General features: G+C 31.2%; 1 protein-coding gene across 6 annotated transcripts; it reads left to right on the forward strand.

Moving 5' to 3' along the window:
• The first annotated feature begins 1952 nt into the window (after positions 1–1952).
• On the forward strand, positions 1953–27636 carry LOC109595448 (putative transcription factor capicua). Of its 6 annotated transcripts, none has more exons than XM_049962771.1 (11): positions 1953–2182; positions 2265–2726; positions 15186–16080; positions 17716–17917; positions 17975–18141; positions 18477–19539; positions 19592–20865; positions 20937–20969; positions 22993–23140; positions 23187–23476; positions 23532–27636. In XM_049962771.1, the coding sequence occupies exons 2-11, from the start codon at positions 2421–2423 to the stop codon at positions 23870–23872; spliced, it is 4719 nt and encodes a 1572-aa protein (XP_049818728.1). In that variant the 5' UTR covers positions 1953–2182; positions 2265–2420; the 3' UTR covers positions 23873–27636. The 6 variants fall into 6 exon arrangements, with proteins under 6 accessions (XP_049818728.1, XP_049818724.1, XP_049818750.1 ...); XM_049962793.1 differs by having other exon boundaries at positions 1954–2726; positions 19592–20604; positions 20671–20865; XM_049962767.1 differs by having other exon boundaries at positions 1953–2726.
• Positions 27637–27818: the final 182 nt, after the last annotated feature.

The following is a 27818-nucleotide window of genomic DNA, read 5'->3' on the forward strand; positions in this document are numbered from 1 at the left end:
TGTTGTTCGGTGTGTCAATATATCAATAGATGAAAACAAGATTGATGTTGATAATTTTAATTCAAACATTATGAAATTTCAAACGTTAATATTAAAAGTTGTACGTTTTCATTTCTCTCGGCAGTATCTATAACTGTCAATTTTTATGACTAACTTAACTAATAAATATTACAAAATTGTCTGCAAAAGTATATCATTAATAAAAAATAAAAATAATATTTTTTTACTAATATTTGTGTTGTTTCCAAGATACAAAATAAATTGTGGTGTTTTTAATTAGTAAATATCCTAATTAATATTTACACTTCGTTCATACAAACAAATATTTTAATTTAGTCATTAAAATTGAAACTGATAATATAAAAGAGATAAAAATTCAAAAATAATAGACCAAATATGAACTCATTTTAGTCATTAATGGAATATTCAAATTAATAATAATATTATTATTGAACATAATTTAAAAGTAAATTCCCATTTATAGTGAATTAATCCTTCCAATTTGTTTTAAATTTATTTATAATTAGAAAATGTTCAGCCTAACTCGAATTTTTGTGAAACTATTTTAATATTTTATGAACTAACTTATTTAATAAATTTTGCAAAACTGTCTATAAAAGTGTGTTAGATCATTAATAAAAAATAAAATTTTTTAACTAATAATTGTATTGTTTCCAAGTAACAAAATAAGTTGTGGTATCTTTAATAAGTAAATATGCTAATTAATATTTACACTTCGTTCATATAAACAAATATTTTATTTTGGTCACTGAAATAACTAAATTTTATTTGATTTCAATCATTATTGAAATATCCAAAGGTACATTTTTCCATTTATAGTCAATTAATCCTTTCAATTTGTTTCAAGTTTATTAATAATTAGAAAATTTTCAGCCTATCCCGATGTTTTGTTAAACCATACTAATTTTTTTATGAACTAACTTGTCTAATAAATTTTACAAAATTGTCTGTAAAAGTGTGTTAGATCATTAATAATAAATAAAAATAAATTTTTTAATTAATAATTGTATTGTATTTTTAATTAGCAAATCCTAATTAACATTTACACTTCATTCATACAAACAAATATTTTATTTTAATCACTAAAAGTATTTCAAAAGAGAAAAAAATTAATTAATATTTACACTTTGTTTACATAAACAAATATTTTACTTTAGTAAATAAAATTGTATAAAATTGATGAAATAAAAAAGAAAAATATCCAAAACTAATAGACAAAATTTGGCCTCATTTTAATAATTATTAAAATATCTAACTTACTACTAAATGTTATTATTTATTATAATTATTTCAAGGTAAAGGAAAATTTTCCTTTCCTTTTTACCTTGTTATAATTTATTAATAATTAGAAAATGTCCAGTCTTTCCCTAAGTTTTATTGTATAATATTTTTTATCAAGTGAATTAATTCCAGGAAGATACTGCTGATAGATGTTAAAAAAAATTGATAATGAGTAAATGTTTTGAAGAACCTTTTGGTCGCCATAAATTTTATTAATCTAACCATCTGGCAGCTTGTTAATAAACAAACCATTGCAAATTGAATTATCCAAAGTACATAAATAATGTTACATTTCTTTAGTAGCATAGTAACCGCGTTTTATGGGTTTTTCAAGTTTATTGCATCCAGTGTAATAATAAAAACACAAAAACAGCACAAGTGTAACAATAAAACAACCAACAAAATATTATCACCGACTGATAGTTTCGTCGTGCATAAATTAACGGGGGTGTGCGAAACAGGCGACGTTTCTGTGCACACAAAGGAATCGTAAAGCGCATAAGTCGTGCGAAATAAGATGGTGCGGCCAGTCCGTCCCTGCGGTGCACCAGCTAATCCACTGGCAGAGAAATGTGTACTTGTGAGTCAGGCTTCTCGTATCTTACGTTTACTACGCATGTACCGTGTGTTACGGGGTGAGGTAAGGGGTTTTAGTGTCTGTGTTCGCCGTTTGTTAGACCTGTGGGTGTTAGTAAAATAATGTTGTGATTCGATTGAATAAAAAGTTAGGTAATAGAACAACAAAATATGCATATTCTGGCTACACGCAGCAAGTTAAATGGCCATATTTCGTCGGAATGAAGCATGTTCGTAACTTTCCTTGTGACATCAAAATGTTTATTTACTATCATCTACTATAATAACATTCCATTCATAAGTAGTAGGTATTTATTTATTACTCATTGTGGACCGCTGCAAATGCAGAACTGAGCCCGTGTTTATCGTCTAAATGGATATTGTAGGTTAAAATGTACTACAATTTTCTGGACCATTTTATTCCACACAAGAAAATTTCATAAAATGACACAACCAGGACCGACAGAGGATGTCTTCAGAAAACCTTTTAGAACATACTCCTAGGTAAATCAAGTCAATCATCTAAACATTCTAACACCAAAATGGAAATGGGGGTACGAAAGCTGCCTAAAAAACGTAAATTTGATCCTTCCGAGCTGGAGGAAAACAACACTACACCAACCGCTGTATGCATTCCTGTGTCAGTAGTACAAAGTATTACTTCTGCTCCACCACAAGCAATTGCTGTTGATTATTCCTGCAACCAAAGGATAGTACATGATGATGCGTACAAACCGGCTTCAAGACCCAATCTTGTGGACTTAAGTGAGTGGTGTGGCCATCGTGTACTTGCCAAACAAGGAGATTGCTATTATCCTGGAGTTATCAGCAAAGCTAATGCCAGCAATGTAAGTTGTATACTATTTTATATTTGTACAAATACATTTAATTGTTTATAGTATTGTGGCAAACAGCAGCACAAATTGTTGCCTATGTTTTTTACCCAAAGTATATTTTTTAATTGAATACAGTCATCAAAGCATGTTATGAATTTAATTACAGACTGTCAGTTTTGACTTTTTAATTTTGCTCCCATTTATAATGACATTAAATCAATAATTAATTCATAGTTCCCATATTAACAATATCTTATTAAACTTGATAAGCTTTATTACAGTATGTAGAAATCCTCCTCATTACAATGTAAACAATTTAACAGTTTTAGTGTGACAAATTGAAATTTAATAATTTTAATTTAATAAAATATCATTCATTATAGTTATAAATTTTATTTATGACCATAATTTAAAATAACATCAAATCAATAATTAACCATTTGATTACATATAAAACTACATTTAATATAATTTCAAGTCATAAAAGTATGTAAAATTAAGATAATTAATAACTACTAACAACGAAATTAAACAATGAGATGATAATACTTTTTTTTTAAATAAACACAGCGACATTGTTTATAAACTGTTTAGTAGTGGCAAGAAATTTTTAGTTGTAGCAAAATATTTGGACAAAAAAAGTCGTTTAATTAACGTCAATTCGTCACTTCATACAGATGATGAAATACGTGTTTTACTGGTAAAATTATTGATAATCATAAATTCATAATAATATAATGATAAAACTTTCATTATAATCACTATTTAAATTAGTACTTGTACAATATTGGGTTATTTGTATAGATTCTGATTAAAATGAATGTTTACGTAAGGTTTCGTATGTAAGACATGTTGCCTTTGAATGAATAAACATCTTCCTTAATATCAGGAAAAAGGCCGGTTATATTCATTAAATATATAAAGGAAGTATGATAAAACAGTATTTTCTATTCATGTCAAAGTTTATTCGAGTTAACGACTGACGTGTACCAATGGATGATGTGAATGTTTAATTTCCATTTAATTTTTATTTTTGCAACAAAATGAAATTAATTTTAAACAACATTCGGTGCAACTATTGATCACGTGTGTTGTGAAATCACAGTTTTACCTGTGTTAATATAATTTGGCTTGTTTTCGTGTGGAAAAGAAATATTTTATAGTCAAGATAAATAAATTACTTGGTTAGTGTTGCTTCTCTAAGCTTGATAATTTTAAATGTTCGTTATAATAATATATAACAAAAAAATGCACCGGTTTATTTTTAGCAGATAAACGGAATAAAATTGTTTATTTTGTTTGATTGAATTATCTACTAGGACAAGAAATATTATGTTATGTTTTGGTTAGGTTTAGGTATTATCTAAAGTAAATTTTCGGTTACTGCTGACTGTTTATCGCGAATTAGGTCAGAAATCAGAGTACAAAATAATACCAAATGCAATACCCATAATGAGTCACGTAACTATTTTGAAATGTGATATTTTATTAAAGATTTTTCTGCGACAGTTTCATGATAATTATAATAATGGTGTGGTGGAATTACTTTACTCAGCTTTGCTACGTGCAATTATCATTTTAAGTTAATTTTAAATTGTAATGTCTCGTAATTAAAATATTTCGTTTTCTGTGATATATGCAGAAATATTATATTTTAAATTTTTTAACCTTCTTAATGGGGAATTATATTTGGCGGCACGTAACTTTACGACTTGTTGTAAATTAAATATGCATGTTTGGCGTGTTTTTTGTCATATATACATAAATATATTATAGCATATTATATTTTAGAATTAAGATTTTATTATGTTTTCAATAAATAAAAAATTTTAAGGGTAAAATTTTCCATGGAATTCGAAGGTTTTAATGATTTTTTTAAAGCTAGCCCCTTTTTATTCCAATTGTAGCACATAAAAGTTGCATTTTTTATGAGAATTTCCTCTTTTTTATTAAATTATAGGGGAAAACGTGTATGAACATTTTAAACCATTGTACTACTTTATAACTGTAGTAGTTCAGTATGAGAAATTAAATGTAAAAATAAAATTATTTTTACGTCTTGCTTTCCTATTTTCTAAGTTTTAAGCCTTAATAATCACAGAATATGAACAAAGGATGGTCTGATGGTTTAGAGGTTTGTTCTACAAACATTTTGAATCAATAGAGAGTCCAGAGAAAAAGCAAACCTTACTATTTATTATTAATTAGGAAATTCACACTTCTAATTAAATGCTATCAAATATTTTATGTTTTATTTAAAATAATTACTACTTAAATTAATTGTTAAACAAAATAATTGTGCGTTGTGGCTGGTCACAGAAATAGCACACATTTAAAAATGTTGGGCAATTCATCTAATTTTTTATTGTTTTTGGTGCTTTAATGGAGATATGTTGTTCCATAAGTTTTCAATTGGATTTAGATCTCACATTGATTATTTTTTAACCAGTTTTGAACAACTTTTGACGATGCTTCGAATCATTATGATGCATAAAAATCAAAGTAATTGGTAAATTATCGTTGGAAAATGGTTATTTTACATCTCTCTGTACAGGAAACGGTCCACTTTACCAATAATTTTGTGCAATGGTCCTATATCATACCTAAAAACATGAACAACAGCCTTAAATGACAACCCAAGATTGTGGGTCATTTTGGAGTAATTTCTGCACAAATTTGTCATCTTATTGCACCAGCCTACGTGTTTGGAGGTCTTTAAACAATCGTTATTTAATGGAAAAACGTTGATAAGATATTGGAATTCAGGGCTACTAATTTAGGCTTTTATTAGGTCGAGGTTTATATGAAGAGGTTTTAAGATGCTCTACCTGCTCCGATAAGAACTAGATTAGCGACATTTATGAGCTTACTTCAAAATCTTTTCTTACTAACCAAATTGCATGAAAATAAGGACAAATCGACTCTATAAAAAAGGGTTTATTTGATTTAGTACCAGTTACAGTATAAAATAAGGAAAATGTAGGAACGGTAGTCTGAGTCATTGTTTCAGTAAAATGACCATATTTATCCTATGAGAGGCACTAGATGCATCTCTGTGGGCTCGAAATGCTCATAAATGAGCCCTCTATACAATACAGTAAAGAAAGCATTGGTTTTGACCTGTTTTCTGTGATATTTAATGCCTGAAAATTAGACAAAATTGAATAGAAGACGAATAAACAACTTTTCCATATTCGATTATTCATAGCTACCCAAGTACCACAGTTATAGTGAATAAGAATGGTATAAAATGTTAGTCTGTGTTTTCTGTACAATTTAAAAGAAAATAGACTAAATTATTTTAAAAAATACCGTTTTTATAGAACGAGTTAACAAAGAAAGGAGAATTTTCTAAACCGACCTTGTATATTAATAATTATTGCATGAAAATCTAAAAATAAGGACAAATTGACTCGTTTAAAAAGGAATTTATTTTATTTAGTACCAGTTACAGCATAAAATAAGGAAAATGTAGGAACAGTAGTCTTAGTCATTGTTTCAGTAAAATGACCATATTTATCCTATGAGAGGCACTAGATGCATCTCTGTGGACTCGAAATGCTCGTAAAAGAGCCCTCTATACAATACAGTAAAGAAAGCATTGGTTTTGACCTGTTTTCTGTGATATTTAATGCTTGAAAATTAGACAATATTGAATAGAAGACGAATAAACAATTTTTTCCTATTCGATTATTCATAGCTATCCAATTATCACAGTTATAGTGAGTGAAAATGGTTTAAAATGTTAGCTTATATTTTCTCTAAAATTTAAAAGAAAATAGACTAAAAAGACACCGTTTTTACAGAACGTAATAACAAAGAAAGAATCAGAATTTTCTGAACCTATCTTGTAAATTAATACTTTCAGTAAAATGACCATATTTATTCTATGAGAGGTACTAGATACATCTCTGTGGACTCGAAGTGCTCATAAATGGGCCCTCTATACAATACAGTAAAGAAAGTATTGATTTTGACCTGCTTTCTGTGATTTTTGATGCTTGAAAGTTAGAAAAAATGGAAAAAGGAGACGAATAAATTATTTTTCCCCATTCAATTATTCAAAACTATCAAATTACTTTGGTTATAGTGGGTAAAAATGGTCTAAAATGTTAATTTATGTTGTGTCTACAATTTCGAAAAAAATACCATAAAAATTACCTTTTTTCAGACCAATATGTGCCACCCTAAATGGTCAAATTATTGATATAATTTCATTACAGAAAAGTTCAAAAGGTTATTTTAAAATATAAAATAAATGACTATAAAATCTTTTATCTATGAAAAATTAAAGAATAAATTTAAATCAGATGACAAATTTTATATTCGCAGCCAAGTGCATTAAATCACTGAATGTGGCAAACTGTCATCACTATTTAAATATTTATATAAACCGACCAGAATCTGTTCTAAGCATCATTAATTGTATTATCCGAATAATGCATAATTTTTCAACCGGACTCGCCGCATCGATCTCCTCCCCATTTCTATTCGCTTTTGACCATTTGTTATGCACTTTTGAACTGTAAGATTATCTGATTTGTTTCACTGCGAGCAACCATTATCTTTCACCCATTTATCTCGACGTCGGTATTCAAAAGCGAAAACGGCAGGTTTTACACGAAATACTGGCGGAATTCATTCGAAATACAATTTTCGTTTTAATGTCTTTGCCGGGAGGAAAAAACGGGGAAAAGTTGCATGTAAATAACGTGTAATGGGATAGTTTTTAATTGAATTATGCCGCGATTAAAATCGGGCTTTATCCCGTCTAAAAAATTGCTTTGTAATCAGCTAATGCGAAACGAAGGAATTGCTCGATTCAAGGAAAATTAAAATGCTCGCCGCATTAAATTGCGGGTGGCTAAATCACTTGTCGTTGATTATTTGTCCACTCGAGGAAATTTTTCATGAAACCCGTGAGGCATTACTGGCAGGCATTTAAAATCTGTCAACAATAGAACTACCAGGGGGGGGGGACTTCTTTGTCGTTTATATATTCTATTGTCGACTGAAGAGGTACCCTTGATTTTATGACCTCTCCTCTAAGGATTTCGTGAACAACACCATAAATAACGTGATTCCGAAAACGCCGAGATTCGGTTTATTGACAGTTTATGTAATTTCGATTTTAAATGAGCCAGGCGATGAACGGCCGAACCTTTCCCGTCTTGGAAGTAACATTGACTCGCTAAATAATAATTATTACTCACTACATTTGTATGCAAGAATCGTACCATCTTAAATTAGCGTTTTACCGGTGTCCAACACACAATCATTTATTTTTTTATTATTATCGTCCTATTTATGAATTCAAGATTCGGCATAAAGTTCAAAAACAAATCCAGTATTCACGTTGGACGGTGACTAATCTTAGAGAAATACATGGATGAAGTCATGTTTTTACTACTATGGACGATGAATTTTTATGGAAGCCGACGGTGATTAAGCTTTTCGTTCGGTTTTATTGTATTCTCTAATAGTAGTAGTAACGTATATTAAATGCTTTATCTCAATAATTTAACTAGTTATTGAACAAAAAACTAATTATAACTAAATGAAGGTATCAATACAAACGTAGTACAACTATTATACAATTAAACTCGATATAATTCCATTGTAAAACACGTTTTAATCACCACAGGTTACAAAACTGAGGTTCGGTTGACTTTTGTTGTTAAGTATTCAAATTTCTTAAGTATATACATTAATAAATTTGTTACAGCAGTGCACACATATAAATCCACGTATACCTTCTGAGTTTCTGTTATTAATTATTCATATATCTTAAATATATACATTGGTCATAACAATGTATATAAATCAGCATATTGTCTTTGTTATTAATTAATATCATAGCTTGATTTACGCTTTATTTTAAAGGTATAACCATTTATTAAACATAAAAATTGACAATGACTATCCATACAAATTTGGTAAGCTCTTATACAATTGATGACGACAATTTATAAAAATGCGGTAGTTCCAAGTACATTCTAATGTTATATTATTAAAAATTTATATTTCTTAAATAATAAAGATTAATAAACTTCCTGTATTTTCTGTTTTTCTGTCATTAAACATCCACAGCTTAACGGCAACAAGTTACAAAAATGCGGTTCTTCAAAGTATTTCCTATTTTCCTATTATTAAACATCCATATTTATTAAATATATACGTTAAAAAATTTGTCAGAACAAAATATATAAGTTTACATATTGGCTTTATTATTAATTAATGCCGGAACATAATTTTATAATTTATTGTAATAATTTAATTAAGAAGACTGATGATAACTAAGTTAAGATATACATACGAAGGTGGTAAAATTATTATACAGTTAAACTTGATAAAATTCTATTGTATAACACAGCTTAACGGCAACAAGTTACAAAAATGCGGTTCTTCAAAGTATTTCCTATTTTCCTATTATTAAACATCCATATTTATTAAATATATACATTAAAAAATTTGTCAGGACAAAATATATAAGTCTACATATTGGCTTTATTATTAATTGATGCCAGAACATGATTTTATGCTTTATTTTAATAATTTAATTAAAAAGACTGATGATAACTAAGTTAAGATATACATACGAAGGTGGTAAAATTATTATACAGTTAAACTTGATAAAATTCTATTGTATAACACAGCTTAACGGCAACAAGTTACAAAAATGCGGTTCTTCAAAGTATTTCCTATTTTCCTATTATTAAACATCCATATTTATTAAATATATACATTAAAAAATTTGTCAGAACAAAATATATAAGTCTACATATTGGTTTTATTATTAATTAATGCCGGAACATAATTTTATAATTTATTGTAATAATTTAATTAAGAAGACTGATGATAACTAAGTTAAGATATACATACGAAGGTGGTAAAATTATTATACAGTTAAACTTGATAAAATTCTATTGTATAACACAGCTTAACGGCAACAAGTTACAAAAATGCGGTTCTTCAAAGTATTTCCTATTTTCCTATTATTAAACATCCATATTTATTAAATATATACATTAAAAAATTTGTCAGGACAAAATATATAAGTCTACATATTGGCTTTATTATTAATTGATGCCAGAACATGATTTTATGCTTTATTTTAATAATTTAATTAAAAAGACTGATGATAACTAAGTTAAGATATACATACGAAGGTGGTAAAATTATTATACAGTTAAACTTGATAAAATTCTATTGTATAACACAGCTTAACGGCAACAAGTTACAAAAATGCGGTTCTTCAAAGTATTTCCTATTTTCCTATTATTAAACATCCATATTTATTAAATATATACATTAAAAAATTTGTCAGAACAAAATATATAAGTCTACATATTGGTTTTATTATTAATTAATGCCGGAACATAATTTTATAATTTATTGTAATAATTTAATTAAGAAGACTGATGATAACTAAGTTAAGATATACATACGAAGGTGGTAAAATTATTATACAGTTAAACTTGATAAAATTCTATTGTATAACACAGCTTAACGGCAAAAAGTTACAAAAATGCGGTTCTTCAAAGTATTTCCTATTTTCCTATTATTAAACATCCATATTTATTAAATTATATACATTAAAAAATTTGTCAGAACAAAATATATAAGTCTACATATTGGCTTTATTATTAATTAATGCCGGAACATAATTTTATAATTTATTGTAATAATTTAATTAAGAAGACTGATGATAACTAAGTTAAGATATACATACGAAGGTGGTAAAATTATTATACAGTTAAACTTGATAAAATTATATTGTATAACACAGCTTAATGGCAACAAGTTACAAAAATACGGTTCTTCAAAGTATTTCCTATTTTTCTATTATTAAACATCCATATTTATTAAATATATACATTAAAAAAATTGTTAGAAGAAAATATATAAGTCTACATATTGGCTTTATTATTAATTGATGCCAGAACATGATTTTATGCTTTATTTTAATAATTTAATTAAAAAGACTGATGATACCTAAGTTAATATATACATAGGAAATTATTATACAGTTAAACTTGATAAAATTCTATTGTATAACACAGCTTAACGGCAACAAGTTACAAAAATGCGGTTCTTCAAAGTATTTCCTATTTTCCTATTATTAAACATCCATATTTATTAAATATATACATTAAAAAAATTGTCAGAACAAAATATATAAGTCTACATATTGGCTTTATTATCAATTGATGCCAGAAGATGATTTTATGCTTTATTTTAATAATTTAATTAAAAAGACTGATGATAACTAAGTTAATATATAGCTTAATGGCAACAAGTTACAAAAATGCGGTTCTTCAAAGTATTTCCCATTTTCCTATTATTAAACATCCATATTTATTAAATATATACATTAAAAAATTTGTCAGAACAAAATATATAAGTCTACATATTGGCTTTATTATTAATTAATGCCAGAACATGATTTTATGTTTTATTTGATATATTTCTTAAATATATACATTAATCAAGTATTATTTCTAATGAATTATTTTTCTAATGAATTAATAGTAGAACCATTATTTCATTCATTAAGCTGATTGTTAAACAAAGAAACTGATTACAACCAAATTGAGGTATCCGTACAAACGTAGTAAAACAATTTTGCAATTAAACTTGAGGGAATTGTATTGTAAGACACAACTTAATCACAAGTTATAAAATTGCGGTTCTTCCAAGTATACTCTGATATTGTATCATTAAATATTCATATTTCTTATATAACAAATTCACCACATGAGTGTACATATATAAATTTACATATTGTCTTTGTTATTAATTAATATTAGAGCTTGATTATTAACTAAATTAACAAAGCAGTTAATTAAAGCTGATTGTAATTAATTTAAGATGTAGTACAACTGATCAATCAATACAGTTTCTGCACCACAGATCTAATGGTGTAAATCTATTAATAATTAATTGTAAAGGAGTCATATTGTGAAAACTTAAGTGAGGGCCCACAATTTTACCCCGGCTTTTAAGTAAATTTTCTTAACGGTGACACAACAGGACAAATTTTCGATTTCGTCCCATTGAAGTGTGATCTATTTACAACAGACATAGTGTAACATCGAATGTGCGAGATAAACTGATACGATGCAAATTCGCCGTTATCTCGTATCAATGTCGTCGTACAACAAACATTGTCGTAACGTAAAAAAAAAATAATAAATTAAGTCACGTCAAGTAAACGCTAATAAGGGCCGTCCAGATGTGCGGCCGTCTGCAAATGATTGGGGCTTTGGCTCGTCAAAAAGAACAATAATCTATTTATAAAATGGAAAGGCTTCCATAAATAATGTGGATATTTGAAATGTTCACTTCATAACGAATGTTGGCAAAGGTGAACGTTTGTTCAAATTCAGGAAGAGGAGCAGTTGCAAGCGGCTGCAACTTATTTAGAAAAATGCAATTCACATAAGTGGGTTTCGCACTAGCTGCACGGTGTCACTCCTACCGCAATCGGCATTAAGATAAACCGTGTACTATATGAATACATATTTAATTTAGTTTATCACGTCGTAGGTATCTCTTGTATGTTTATGAATTGGCAATATTCGACTATATTGCGGACAGTTATTTTAAATATTATGTGAAATCTGTACGTAATGTTATTAAAATATATTTTCACACTCGTTACGATGTTATTAATTATCGCTTAATGAATAAACTGGATCGTTATAGATAAATCAATATGTACGTACGTAAGTTCAGTCTTCAAGTATTTTAATTATGTTACCTCCATAATGGGTTTTATCAATTTTAATTAGACTATTACATGGACATATACAATTGTTTAAATGTTAGGTGTAAATTACGTTGATAATAAATATAATGAAAATAGTGTCATCCGTATCTCAAGTGGATTTAAATTAAAAATAAGTGTGATTTATTTCATAGATGATAATTAATCAACAACAAAAAAAATATTGAATTAAAATGTTCAAGTATAAGTTAGACATCTAAATATACAATAAATATTTTTTAGAAGATATTTGTTACAATGATTTAAGAAAAAAGCAAATTAATTACATAAAAATTTATTTTTCGAATATAAATCTTTTGATTAGAATGAATGTTCATAATGATCAACGTTATAAACAACAAAAAATTAATTAATACCGAAAATTTTACGCGTTAATAACTGTTATTAAGTATTATTGTCCAAAGACATTTTTTAGAAAATATTAAGTTCATGTAATAATTTTTGGAACTGAATTGTACCAATAAAAATTCAAATCAATGAGTTAAAAACATTTTAATGGAATTGGGTACATTTTAATGATAATTATCTGTAATAATTAGATTAATTTGTGACAATTTTAATGATTTAAATGTTAAAAACATACAGAAATGAAAATCATTCAACAATTTAGTTTCAAATTACTGAAATTTAAAAAAAATCATTGAAATTACTGAACTGTACCAATTCAAATCAATGAATTAAAAACATTCTTATGGAATTGAGGACATTGTAGTGACAATTATTTCTAATAATTAGAATAATTGATGTTAAATTTGAAGTTTTAAATGTTAAAAATTTACAAAAATGAATATTATTCATCAATTTAGTTTTAAATTACTGTAAATAATAAAAAATTCATTTAATTTAATGATAATTATATTTAAAAATTAAATTAATCTGTTTTTGGAAGATAAATCTTTTTTTAGAATGAACGTTGTTCATATAATAGTTAATTAATACTGAATATTTTAGCTTTTAATACTTTAATCACATATACTTATTGAAGAAATGTAAAGTTTCATTGGCACAAATCATTTTTAGAAAATATTGAGTTTGTTTAATAATTTTTGGAACTGAACTAAAACAAGAAAAATTCAAATCAATGAATAAAAAACATTCTAATGGAATTGAGGCCATTTTAATAACAATTATCTCTAATAATTAGATTAATTGATGTCAGATTTAAAGGTTTAAATGTTATTAATCTAAAATGTTATTAGAATACAAATCTTTTGTTTCAAAGTTTTAAATAACAAAAAATTATTTAAAACTGAAAATTTTACATTTCAATACTTTAATCACATATATTTATTAAAGAATTGTAATGTATCATTGTCCAAAAACATTTTTTAGAAAATATTGAAATTGTATTATAATTTTTGGAACTGAAGTGAACCAAGAAAAATTCAAATTAATGAATTAAAAACATTCTAATGAAATTGAGAATATTTTAATAATTATTATCTCTAATAATTATATTAATTTGTGTCAAATTTAAAGGTTTAAATATTCAACTATTATATGAACAACGTTTGTTCTAAACAAAAGATTTATCTTCTAAAAACAGATTAATTTAATTTTTAAATACAATTTTCTTTGGATTAAATGATTTCCATTTTTGTATTTTTATAACATTTTCTACGTTATAAATAACAAAAAATTAATTAACACTGAAAATTTTACCTTTTAATACTTTAATGACATATACTTATTAAAGAAATATAACGTATTATTGGCCAAAAAAATTTTGTAGAAAATATTTAGTTTGTATAATAATTTTTGGAACTGGACTAATCCAAGAAAAATTCAAATCAATGAATTAAAAACATTCTAATAGAATTGAGGACATTTTAATGCCAGTTATACCTAATAATTAGATAAATTTGTGTTAAATTTAAAGGTTTAAATGTTAAAAAAATACATAAATCATTCATCAATTTACTTTTAAATTACTGGAAATTATAAAAAATGCATTTAATTCAAAGAAAAATATTTTTTTAAATTAAAATCTGTTTTTCTACGTTAATTAACAAAGAATTCATTAGCGCTAAAAAAATGTTCATTCTGAAACGCACATAATTATAAAATAAATGGAAAATAACATTGATCAAAATTATTTCTTTAGAAAATATTGTGTTCGTATAATAATGCAAATACAAATCAATAAATTAGCAAAAAATCTAATGGAATCGGGAGCAATATAATGAAAATAATGATCTTAAATAATTGGAATAATTTATCTTTCGAAATTATATCTTTTGTTTGAATGAATATTGTTTATACAACCGTGAAAGATAAATGTGATATTTGATAACCGTTAATTACCAATATAATATAAAATATCGAATTGATAATTTTCAACATTCATTTTTAATTTTTCTTATTAATTAATAATTTGAAAAGAATTAATTTTATTCAAAGATATTTATTTGTAATACATAATTAAATCTTAATTAATTCTTATATAAATATAATGGAAATGGAACATTTCTGAAATAAATGGCAAACCGAATCGAAGGCATTTAAATGAAAATAATCTCTAATAATTAGGTTTATTCATTTTCATTCAAGTTAAGTTTTTTGTTTTAATGAACGAAATAATGATAATTCATTATTTTTTCAATTAATACTATATAATTATAATAATTGTAGAAATAGTTTTTTTTATATATTTGGTGTTAATTTTTTTTTTTTTCTTGTAGATTGTGGTGGAGCTAGATGGTAAAGATGCGAAATCAATATCGTTCTCCAACGTGTTCGACAAAGAGTGGTACAACGTGATAGGCGACGCCAGTCCGTCAGTAAACCAAATCACCACATCAACCCGAGTATGCGTCCGTCACAATCACAACGTATTCGTCGAAGGAATAGTGTGCAGCGTGCTGGAGGGCCAGCCTGTCAGGTTCAGCGTGGCGATAATCGGCGGCGGCAGCGAGATCGAGGTGAAACGATCGGAACTGCGTCTACTGCGACCACCCTGGTACGACGAGCTGGCCAATCTGGAGCCGCAGGTGGAGATGCTGCCGCAGACCAACGACTACTTCCGGCACATCACCTCTCCGACCCAAACCACCCCAGTCTCCGCCTGCACGCCCGTCTCCAACGGACGCGTCTACGACGAATTCGGCGAGAGCGAGGACGAGCTGCGACAGGACCTCACGTTCAATTCGGAAATCGACGCCAAATTGTCCGGCAGCAGCAAGCGGAGTAGCATGCACAGTCGCGGCAGTTCTTCGAGCAGCATCACGCAGAGATCGCAGCCGACGACGCCGCGCAGCCATCCGGCCACGCCGCACAAGTACAAGAAGGGCGACATCGTGACGACGCCGAACGCGATACGGAAGAAGTTCAACGGGAAGCAGTGGAGACGTCTGTGTTCGGCACCGGGTTGCACGAAGGAGAGCCAGCGCAGGGGCTACTGTTCCAGGCATCTAAATCTCAAGGGCAGCGCCCTCAGGAACGGACCGAACCCGAGGTCCAACAGTAAGGGCGAGGGGGAGGACACGTCCAGGGATTCGGAGACGTCGCCCAACTGCGGCGACCGCAGGATCACCGGCCGGTTCGATCAAGAGGAGACCGATGCTGCCAACATGTTAGGTACCAGTCCGTTTGTTAAATCGTCGTTTATTGCCTTGATTAACGGTTTCATAGTATCGATATTCATCCCTATCGACAATTTCTGTCAATTTCAGGGTATATCAGTCATATGGATAGTAATATCGATGGTATTGGGATAAATACATCAAATATGTTTTTTCAGTGCTTTCAAACAAATATATTTATAAAGGATTATTTTGTTACCATAATTTAAATAAAATATTGATATATCTTGCCTATAGGCACTCCTAAAAATATTTATAAACATTTTATTAAGCAAAAATGAAAAATATTAGCCTATAAGAAAACACAAGCAAAAATTATTTATGACCAATATCTTGTTAGTAATTCAAAACTATCGATAGAATTTGATAGTGAAGGACTATCAATAATGTTGATAATTAACTTTAATCATAGTTTCTGATAATTCCAAAGTATCATATCTATAGTAATATCAATGCTATTGGGATAAATATATCAAATATGTATTTTCAGTGGTTTCAAACAAGTACATTCAAAAAGAATTATATTGTTACCATAATTTAAATAAAATATTGATATATCTTAACTATAGGCACTCCTAAAAATATTTATAAACATTTTATTAAGCAAAAATGAAAAATATTAGCCTATAAGAAAACACAAGCAAAAATTATTTATGACCAATATCTTGTTAGTAATTCAAAACTATCGATAGAATTTGATAGTGAAGGACTATCAATAATGTTGATAATTAACTTTAATCATAGTTTCTGATAATTCCAAAGTATCATATCTATAGTAATATCAATGCTATTGGGATAAATATATCAAATATGTATTTTCAGTGGTTTCAAACAAGTACATTCAAAAAGAATTATATTGTTACCATAATTTAAATAAAATATTGATATATCTTAACTATAGGCACTCCTAAAAATATTAATAAACATTTTATTAAGCAAAAATGAAAAATATTAGCCTATAAGAAAACACAAGCAAAAATTATTTATGACCAATATCTTGTTAGTAATTCAAAACTATCGATAGAATTTGATAGTGAAGGACTATCAATAATGTTGATAATTAACCTAAATCATAGTTTCTGATAATTCCAAAGTATAATATCAGCCATATCGATAGTTTTGGGATAAATATGTATTTTTAGTGCTTTCAAACAAACATACTCAAAAAAAATTTTTTATTACCATAATTTAAAAATAAAATATCGATAACTCTTGCCTATAGGTATATTTACAAACCATAAAAGAGTATAGATAATATTGATAATTATCTTTATCTATAGATTCTGATAATTCCAAAGTATACTATCAACCTTATCGTTAGTAATATCGATAATATTGGAGTGTACACATTAAATATGTATATAAATAATTGTTTTGTTATCATAATTTAAATAAAATTTTGTGACTAAAATATTCTAAGTAGTACAAAACTAACGAAAGAACTATCAGATCATGATAGTATCAAACTATCGATAACGTTCATTGTCATCCCCATCGATATTTTTCAATACTTCCAAACTTACTATCGATAGTGTTGAATGTTAATTTAATGTAATTTAAATCAAAAAATATATTCAAAACTATCGGTAATACTCGACAACTAGCTCTAATACTTTTTACTGATTTACAGTATCATTGGGAAGCTCCAGATCGACGCCAGCTTTCTCACCGAACGGTCAAGGATCGTCGCCGAACAACGCGATCCAATCCCCGTTAACCGTAGGCTCGCGGAATAACGTTTTCATGCCTATATCGTCAATTTCGTCTCACATGCAGAAGAGAAACTCACCCGGACCCGCCAATTATGCACCGTGCTATCAGCCAGTAATAAGGTACACCAAATGGTTTCACCAGTTTGATTGTTTCTAACCGTATTATGTTTGATGCAGGCCTGAAGTCAGGCCGATTAAGGCTCCAACCACGAGTGTAATTAGGGTGTCGCCTAATCCGAGGTCGTGGAACACAACGGGAAACGATCAAGGTGTGATACTTCAGCAGGCTCTCACTACTCCCTCAAATCAACCAATTGAACATGATAATACTCAACTCTCTCAAGGTTAGTCGGTAATTTTTATTGATCATTCAAAGTGTCTTGATACTCTATTTGGTAAATTTTTTGTACAACAATCAAACTAATGGTTACAATGATCCTCACATTTTAAATGAAGTTGTTTAAATTCGTTATTTTTTAATAAAGTTATGAGCATTTGAAAGAAAAATCAATGAAAAAAAGTCGTCAGAAAAATAGTGAAATTGCTCAGGAAACTTGAGCAGAGTCGTCCAATCGAATTGAAAAGGAGTAGGCCACACGTAACTAGAAACAATTTGAATGCACGGTATCAAGAAACTTTGTTATTGGTAGCGAATATTCTTTAAAAAAGTCAATTTCAGGAACAGTGTTTTGTGTATTGCCCGAGCCGACCCATGAAAATAAGAACCACTTGATGTTAGTGAACAATGACGAAAACGAGATGAAAGAGGCGAAATCGTTTCAGCGACAAGTCATCCAGAGCGATCACGTGCAACCCACCCAAACAATCCGCGTGCTATCTAACAGCACGAACCATGTAAATAGTACCCATTCCAGTGGTGCGGGCCTAATTCCAACGAATTCGATAGGTTCTGGTTTGCCTGTGATAGTGCATCCGACACAATTAGTACCTGTGTTGCCGCCGGCCACGCAATCGGTGGTCAAGAGGGTGATACCGGCACCGCAAAATCCACCGTCCCAGGTGATCGTCAAAGCCGAACAAATATCCCCCAACATGAACCACAACATCATCAAGAACGAAACGATGAACCAGCATAACTCGCTGACATTACCGCCGAACATTTCACCGATGAGACCGCAAAGCAATAGTACACCGAAGGTGCCGCTTCCAAACCAGAACCAAAGACAAATCGTTCCGCACATAAAAGTACCAAGCAATTCGCAACCTTCACAGTCTGCCTTCGTGATACCCTGGCACACGATCGTGCCAATTTTAACCACTAGCACCGGTCCGACGTCACCACCGTCGTCGGAACTGTCGCCACCCCTATCGGCACCGCCACCCATCGACATCCTCGACGACGAGACTGACGTCGAGTCGATGCCGGTGCCCACCGAGGAGGACGACGACGTGTTTGAGAGCGAACCCACCAATCCCAGCATAGATAGCAACGGCAACAAGAAACGGAGCCAGTCGCTGACCTCCCTCAATAGCAATAACAAGGAACCCAACATGACGAAGAACAAGGAGCGCATCCGGAGGCCGATGAACGCGTTCATGATATTCTCGAAGAGGCACAGGGGCATCGTGCATCAAATGCACCCCAACCAGGACAACAGGACCGTGTCCAAGATTCTGGGGGAGTGGTGGTATGCCTTGGGGTCTGATCAGAAGAAGCAGTACCACGAGTTGGCTTCCGAGGTTAAGGAGGCGCATTTCAAGGCGCATCCCGAGTGGAAATGGTCAGTGATTCATAGTTAGTCTTTGATGTGGTTGTTGATGGTTGAGTTTCAGGTGCAACAAGGACAGGAGGAAGTCTTCGACGGGCTCCGGTAGAAGTAAGTTGAGCTCCACTGGCGACAGTGGGGAGCCGATAAGTCCCAGAGTGAATTCGCCGCCTCCCCATCAGTTGGAGCCTTCAAGGCAGATGCCTCTTGAGGCTGACGTGTCGGGCGACGCCTCCGACGACGACCAAATGGTCATTTGTGAGGAACCAGGAACCGAAATTGACCTGAAATGTAAAGAAAAAGTTACCGATTCGGATTCGGAGTCTCACAGTGACATGGAACAGTCGAATTTTTCGAAGCCTCATTTCAGCCCGGTGCTGTCGTCAGGCGGCTCGGAGGTGACGTGCAAACCGAAGCCGATAAAGGCGAGGCTGCCGTCGGTGGACACGCCGAAGTACAGTCCGGCGCCCACCACCAGCACCTTCACCTTCCACGCGGGTCCGGTGAATCCGTCCGGCGTGACGGGTTTCCAACCCACCGGCGGTGCCTTCAAAACGATGCCAATATCGCCGAAAGTGGTCAAAACGCCGAACGACATCAAGGAACGGAACCCCCTCGAACCTTGGTCCTCCCTCAAAACCGATCCGGGGACGCAGTGGGTGAACTCGTCCGCCATACAAACCAGCACCATCCCAACCAAAACCAACACCTTAATCCTCAAGTCGCCAATTAAGCCAAATAACATGCTCCAAATGAACGAAACCCAGACCAGCCAATTCACATCCCAACCTCTCACCGTCGTCATCAATTCGCCATTGTGTCTGCCCGACTCGACCGACAGGTCGCAGTACGTGGTCGTGACGTCCAATCCCCAAGACATTCAATGCGTTTACATGCGTCCGCCGTTCTCGTTACCCGTTTCCGAGTCGAACGTTAACAACGTTAACGTACGTATATTGTCCAAGCCGGCCACGCAATCGGTAATAGTCAGCCAGGCTCAGACAAAAGTAATCACGTCACAGGCCGAATATCAGACCGCACAAAATCAAACGGTCACTACGCCTAAGGCGTGTACCTCAGGTAAGTGTTTATTTGACAATCTTACGAACGCCAGACCAAAGTACTACATGACACGTGGCGCTGCAGGTTTAACATTTTCGCTCGAGAACAAGGACGTAAAGTTGGAGAAGGAGGAGAACGAAATGCAAATGTCGTTGGCGTCGCATCAGAATATTATGTCTGAGACTAATCAGCTGACGGAGCCTCACAATCAGGAGTTCGTCCTGGCTCCCACGCCCGCCCAGCTGGGCAGGGCACCCTTGCAGAGGAGACAGTCACTAGGTAAGTTTACCTTGTGTTTTGCTGAAAGCATTTATACTTATATTTTTATGTCTGAATTTTTTCTATAAAAGGAGGACAATCACAGCTTGTACAACAACCTAAAGGTATCAGGGGTAGTGTTACTGTCATTTAGATTAGCTCAACTACCGGCTTGTGGTTAACTAGTTTGATTAAATTTACTATAATCATTTAATTAAGTCATAGCAAGTCTGTAGTTAGTTATCAGTGTTCAAATGGGAGCTGTTCCCTAAAAACAAACATCCGACCTATGTGTTATCATATATCATTGGACAAATCTAATCCCCTTTTAACTGTAGATTTAGATCTCATGGAGTAAACAGAGGGTTGCTAACTGTACATTAATATTACCGCTTATTGGGAGTAACACATTGCTTTAATTTTTTCAAAATCAACGGGATTAACTGATTAAATGATTCTAACAAACAAGTTGTTGTGAACCTTCATTTTATATTACACTTTACTACTCTTTTTGTATGACTCTGTCTATCGTCTTTCATGTCATTAAGAACGTCATTTGTCTTCAAGGAAATAAGCAATTTTCGATTTTCTTTCCGGTGTTCACCAATAAAATTATCATAGTTTAAATTGAGATATTATTGTTAAATTATAAATATTATTTGTCTTACTCATCCACCGACAAAATTTCTGTGTCATCAAGCGACTGATGACCAATATTTGATAGTACAAATACATAATTAGATTTTTCAAATTCTTGATTTATTCTAAATTTAATTCAAAGTTAGCAACCTTACTTAAACAACAATCACCTCTACGAATAACTAATTTGCATGTTGCCTCTAAAACATCCTACCACAAGCAATGACAATATCGTCTTTCACGTCGTCAAGACCATCATTAGCTTTTTTAACCATGTTCATGACAAATTACTGAGAAATAAGCAATTTAGGATTTTTGATGTTCAACAGTGGAGTGATGTTAACAATGAAATGTACTGAAATATTATTGTTAAATTAAAATTAATAATATTGACTTCATTATCTGTCGTCAAATGATTGAGGACGAATGTTGGATAATAGTACAAATACATAATTAATTTTTTTAATTTTATTATGTACTGAATATTCTTGTTAAATTAAAAAAAATGGTTGACTTAATCATATGTCGTCAAATTTTTGATGATGATAGTACAAATATATAATTAAATTTTCCAAATTCATTAAATTTCATGCATTTAATTCAAAATTAACAACCTTACTTCAACAACATTCACCATTAAAAATAAATTGTTATATGTTGTCTCTGTCGATTTGGTGAGCTAAACTGCTGTGTCATGAAATAACTGATGATAACTCTCATTAACGTAAAAGAATTATTTTTTATATCTTATTTGTAGTAAATTTATTTTAAACACTTAACAAAGTAATGATTCAACTCAACAATTCTCTTCAATGTGATACATTATATAAACTTCAAGAGTTCAATCTCTAACTATAAAAAATTGCTTATTTTTCTTCTAATTTTGCTCATGTTCATGACAAATTACTAGGAAATAAGCAATTTAGGATTTTTGATGTTCAACAGTGGAGTGATGTTAACAATGAAATGTATTGAATTAATTTTTTAAATTTTATTATATACTGAATATTGTAGTTAGATTAAAAAATTGGTTGACTTAATCATATTTCGTCAAATCTTTAATGATGATGGTACAAATATGTAATCAAATTTTTCAAATTAATTAAATTTCATGCATTTAATTCAAAATTAGCAACCTTACTTCAACAACATTCACCACCAAAAATAAATTGTTACATGTTGTCTCTGTTGATATAGTCAGTTAAACTGCTGTGTCGTCAAATAACTGATGACAACCCTCATTATAGTAGAAGAATTAATCATTTATTTATATCTTATTTGTAGTATAAATTTATTTTAAACACTTAACAAAGTAATGATTCAATTCAACAATTCTCTTCAATGTGATACATTATATAAACTTCAAGAGTTCAATATAACTATAAAAAATTGCTTATTTTTCTTCTAATTTTCCACATTCAAATGGCACACGTTGAACGCATGAATCAAATCATCAAATCAATTAGCAATTAAGGAAGACATTAATCGCCTTTATCTCTCTGCTTGCAGCTTTTGGTTCACAGACCAACAACGTTCAAGTGTCTAGCGAAAGTGCGAACGTTTCTTCGGCCCCAGCGGACGGCAACCCCAACGACCTGGCGTCGCCGTCCACCAAAAAGAGCTTCTTCAAGCGCAACAAGGAGGATGGCATGGACAGGTGTGTTACTTAAACAACCATACGAATATCGTAAACTTGTCTGAAGGAAACAATTTTTCAGAGTATTGGAAACGGTCGATTTCGACAAGAAGTTCTCGTCGCTGCCACGTTACAAGCCGGAGGAGAACAAGTCGCCGAACGTGATACCGCCAAGTCCGGGCGGCCTTTTCTCGAACTATCCGAAGAAACGGCCCCCACTTACTGCCACCCATCGGACCTCGATCGACGAGGAACCGAAGGCCGACACAACGAACTCGTTGCCCAAATCGGCGCCATCGACCAAAATCATCGGCACGCAGTTCTTCGGGCCGGACTTCAACATTGACAGTGTCAGAGGTGCGTAACCTGAACCAACCCCCTAATCCCGCGTCTAAATCATTTTTTACGGCAGAACTGAGCGGGGACATGGGCGAGGGCACGTCGCCGAGGACACCCAGGACGCCGGGAACGTCGCGCGACTCGGAGAAGGGCCACCGAAAGATACTGGAGCAGCGGCGGCAGCTGGTGATCCAGCTGTTCAACGAGCACACGTGGTTCCCGTCGGCGCAGGCCACCACCGCCTTCCAGGCCCAGCATTCGGACATATTTCCGAGCAAGTCGAGTTTGCAGTTGAAAATACGTGAAGTGAGACAGAAATTGATGGCACAAAACTCACACACCCCCTCTAGTGCAAATAGTCAGAATAGTCCCTTAACCCCCGCCGAACCAGTTAAGGTATCTTCTAATAGTTAGCTAGCAATGTGCAATAGCGTATTGTCTTCCTTCTCTTTAATTATTGTTAAAATGACTGAAAATAACAGTTAGTATGATCATAGATGTTTATAAGAAATTATTTATGTGCCAGCTTTTGGTATTTTTAAATTTACCATTCTCCAGTTACTTATTTCCTTTGATCTTGCACCTTCGGTTGGATTTATTTCTCGTAGGGAAACCGTTTTAATTCCATTTCAGTCCATAATTATACGAGGTTGACGTTTGACGTTGACGCACCACAAAGAAAGCAACATTTCATCAACAACTTGAAATACAAGTCGTTCACTGCCATAATCACAAAGCTGCTTTCTTAGATGCTGATAGGCGAACTACGATTGTGACAAAATACAAAAACACCGTAATTATTTGACGTTAAAGTTGACACCAATAATTTTAATCAAGTGCCTCCCGTCGTGAATTGATTTCTCAACGTCATTGTTTCAGTTGTTGAATTCTTGGTGGTCGTACCGTAAAATGTTGTGCCTGGTGTAACAGTTTATTCGTGTCTAGATAAATCGTTGAGAACGTAGTGCAATTATCATTAATATAAGCACAGTCTATTAGTAGTTTTGAAAGAAAAATTGTAATCTGCCTAAAATTTAAGGTACAGGAACTTTTGCCATTTTGTTTGAGTAATATCACACATGATCACGTACCAATCAAAAATCAGTGGCCAAAACATTATATATTGAGGACGTGGCAATGAAATTGAACCATTTAAAGTGTGATACTATATACATGACGTTTTCGTTCATAACGTGTGTGCAATTTGAGAAAATCTTAGCTTTAAACAAAGAAAATGGTCTTATGTATGTGTATACCACAAGTGAACAAACATATATCAAAACCACAGGGTGTATTAAACAAAATGGTACTTGTTTTTGTCAATTTAGAAAGATATGTAGCTATATTGGCGATAAAATCTGTATAAAATATTGGATGCCTGCCTCATTTGCTAAAATAAAATGTTTGGTATTTTTATAAATGAAAAGTGTATAATTACTGTTATTTATCTCAAAATTCAACTAAATTGTCTAATATTTTTATACAGATACAAGTCGCAGAGGTTTATACATAGAAAAAATATATTATATATATACATTTAAGTACAATCAGTTGTTACAACTGGCCAATTATCTACAACAACATAAAACGTGTTGTTACAGGTAATTGACCAGAAGTAAAGTAGACCCTTAGGTCTTTCAATTTGGAAATCGAATTGTTGCAATTTTATTATTCTACAAAATTTTAATTTTTAAAATGTTATTTATATTGATTAGTTTTTATATTCAATTGGTGCTCTTGTTTATATACAATTTGAAACCTATATGACACATTTATTGTATAGACTATTTATTTACATTTTTCCCGAAAGTATCATTGTTATAATTCATTTCGTCCCCATTTTGAAATGAAGACATGAGTTTATGAATGTGGGGGAAGTAACAGCGACTCTTAAAAATTGATCTCAACGAATTGAAGCCGGTACGTGCAACAAACTGAATTGAAAAGAATCCTTCCTGTTTTTTTGTTGTAATGAGCTGTTTCAAGTATTTTTTATTTGACTTGTTATATTTTTGAATAGACGGTTATTCAATTTTTATTGTGTAAGAAATTATACACTGCATAGTTCATTATTATGTTTTATTTTATTAACCGAGTTTGGTGTTCTGGACGTTTAAAGTTGGTCACCAACGTCAAGCTCTGTTAGGTCAGTAAGTAGATGAGAAATTAATGTTTTTAAAACTTTGTGGTAATGTAACTTGCCTAAATTAGAATAAAATTTATTTTAATTTTAGTTGATTAATTTCTGATTATATTTTATATATTTTTGTAATGCCTTAATTTATTTTTTATTTTACGTACGTTATGCTACCACGAAGTGTTAATGTTAATGTTAAATTTTTCGACAATTACCCCTCCGTTTACTGGCCTGTATTTATTATACTTATATTCCTTGTTGTAGATAAATTATCATTCATTATCGGTCTTGTGTGCTGTATTATTAAATAGAATTTAAATACGTAATAGAAACGTTTGTATACGTAATTTTATTTGGATTTAGTTTACCCCGCAAAACGTGAGTTACATTAAATATTAATTGCTAGATAATATGTGCCTGCAACAGTGTCCCCCTGTTTGAAAGCCAATTAATAGTGGTAGTATCCATCACTGAGCAACACACAAGTCACTTCAGTCCGTACACTGAGCAACTTGAACTTAATTCTTCTAGTTATCCGTTTAAAATCACCAACATGGGTGCGTACCGTATCTTCATGGCAAATGTCAGTCCGAGTTCATCCGAAGCCGAACGACTCGAAAGAGTGGGGTGGGTGACACTTGTTTTCCCCCACTCTTACACGTACCATGAATATAGGGTATAATTCAAAATTGGGACAGGTTTTGCTTATCAGTACTTACTTTCATGGATGTTTCAGATAGGGTTCAGTTGTAGTTTACCACCATCCGCAATAGAACATCTTAATTTGGTGCTTAAACTGTTTTTTTGTCATATTAGATGTTGATTCAGTCAGGTTTAATTCTTTTTTATCGTTATTTTTTAAATATATAACGTAAACAGGTGACATAATATGTAAGTCAATTAATTTAGTAACTAACTTTACCTACAGTTATTTAGAGTAAATGCTTTTAATACTTATTTTTATACAGTAACAATTATTAAAATATGCAATTTACTTAGTTATATTATTTTATGCACCTGTGATGCTTTTTAAATTTTATTAAGGATGGTTCATCCAAAATTAGTCGGCGTTTTTTGTTTAGTATTAGTATTCATCAAAGTTTCAGATCACTATAGGCAGACTTCTGTTGGGTAAAACATCCTGAGTAAATATTTTACTGCTCTATAAGATATTGTCTGCGATAATTTTTAGTATGTACTAATTTCCATTTATAATTTAGTTCTGTATAGTTTAGAGATAAGATTCTTCATTATTTATGTTATTTTTATCCTTTTACATATTGAAAATTGAAACCTAAATGCAAGAAAATTTATGCATTTTCCATACAACTTCATGTTACCTCGAGGTTGATACTTATGTTTGTAAGTTATAAGATGGTTGTGTTATATTAATTTATAAAAGTTGAGGCAGGTTCTTTCCAATAAGTTGATCACAAGCAAATTAATGAATTATATACATAATATATCCAATCTGTTACGTCAAATACTTATTACAAAATGCGTAAATTTATAGACAAATGCAAGCCTAAGTGGTAGGTCAAATTATTGAAATATTCCTGTCGTATATACAAATATCTTTGTCTTCATAAATTGTCTGTGTTGTTATGTTATTATATGAATAATTTTGTTATTTAAGTTTGACATGTAAACATTAGTGGTTCTGTATTTGCCATTCTTTGGCCTTACAATTTGTTTTATCGTTGTAAGCACTGGATATCAAGAAAAAGTCTGCATAGATCATAAGAAATAATATGGAAAAGAGTGGCAAACACTTTAGAACGACTCATAAATGCCTTGAACGTGGTGTTGTAATTGTTACAAGGTGTTAGCATTTTATAGTCAATGATCTCGTTAGCCAATCGTTCACATATAGTGTAAAAAAAGTTGTGCACCTCACTGTTCTTTGAGCACATATTTACATTTGATGTATATAAACTACTTATAAGTACTATTTGTACGATCATATTCTATTTTATTTAAAAACAATAAAAAACATTATAAAGATCACATACAATCACAATAAATGTAATTATGTTCAGAACATTTGTTTTTCTTTACTTACTCAACATTAAATTATTATTTTTTTTAATGGGTGATAAATAAATTTCCGACTTATTTATACTTGTATTGCAAAAGGTAAGTGTCTTCGCCACAATTGATAATAATTATATATTAATTTTGGATTTGTGTTTAGGATCGTCAATAAACAATCGATTTAAATTC

This window comes from Aethina tumida, chromosome 1 (assembly GCF_024364675.1).
Source record: "Aethina tumida isolate Nest 87 chromosome 1, icAetTumi1.1, whole genome shotgun sequence".
NCBI classification, from domain to species: domain Eukaryota; kingdom Metazoa; phylum Arthropoda; class Insecta; order Coleoptera; family Nitidulidae; genus Aethina; species Aethina tumida.

What these genes read in the sequence shown, in the direction of transcription:
- LOC109595448 (XM_049962767.1), top strand. Translation starts at nt 2,421, where the DNA reads ATGGAAATGGGGGTACGAAAGCTGCCTAAAAAACGTAAATTTGATCCT. An exon ending in GCAGAGGAGACAGTCACTAG is followed by an intron (nt 20,866 to 20,936) that starts GTAAGTTTACCT and finishes TTTCTATAAAAG; the next exon opens with GAGGACAATCACAGCTTGTA. An exon ending in CAACATTGACAGTGTCAGAG is followed by an intron (nt 23,477 to 23,531) that starts GTGCGTAACCTG and finishes TTTTTACGGCAG; the next exon opens with AACTGAGCGGGGACATGGGC.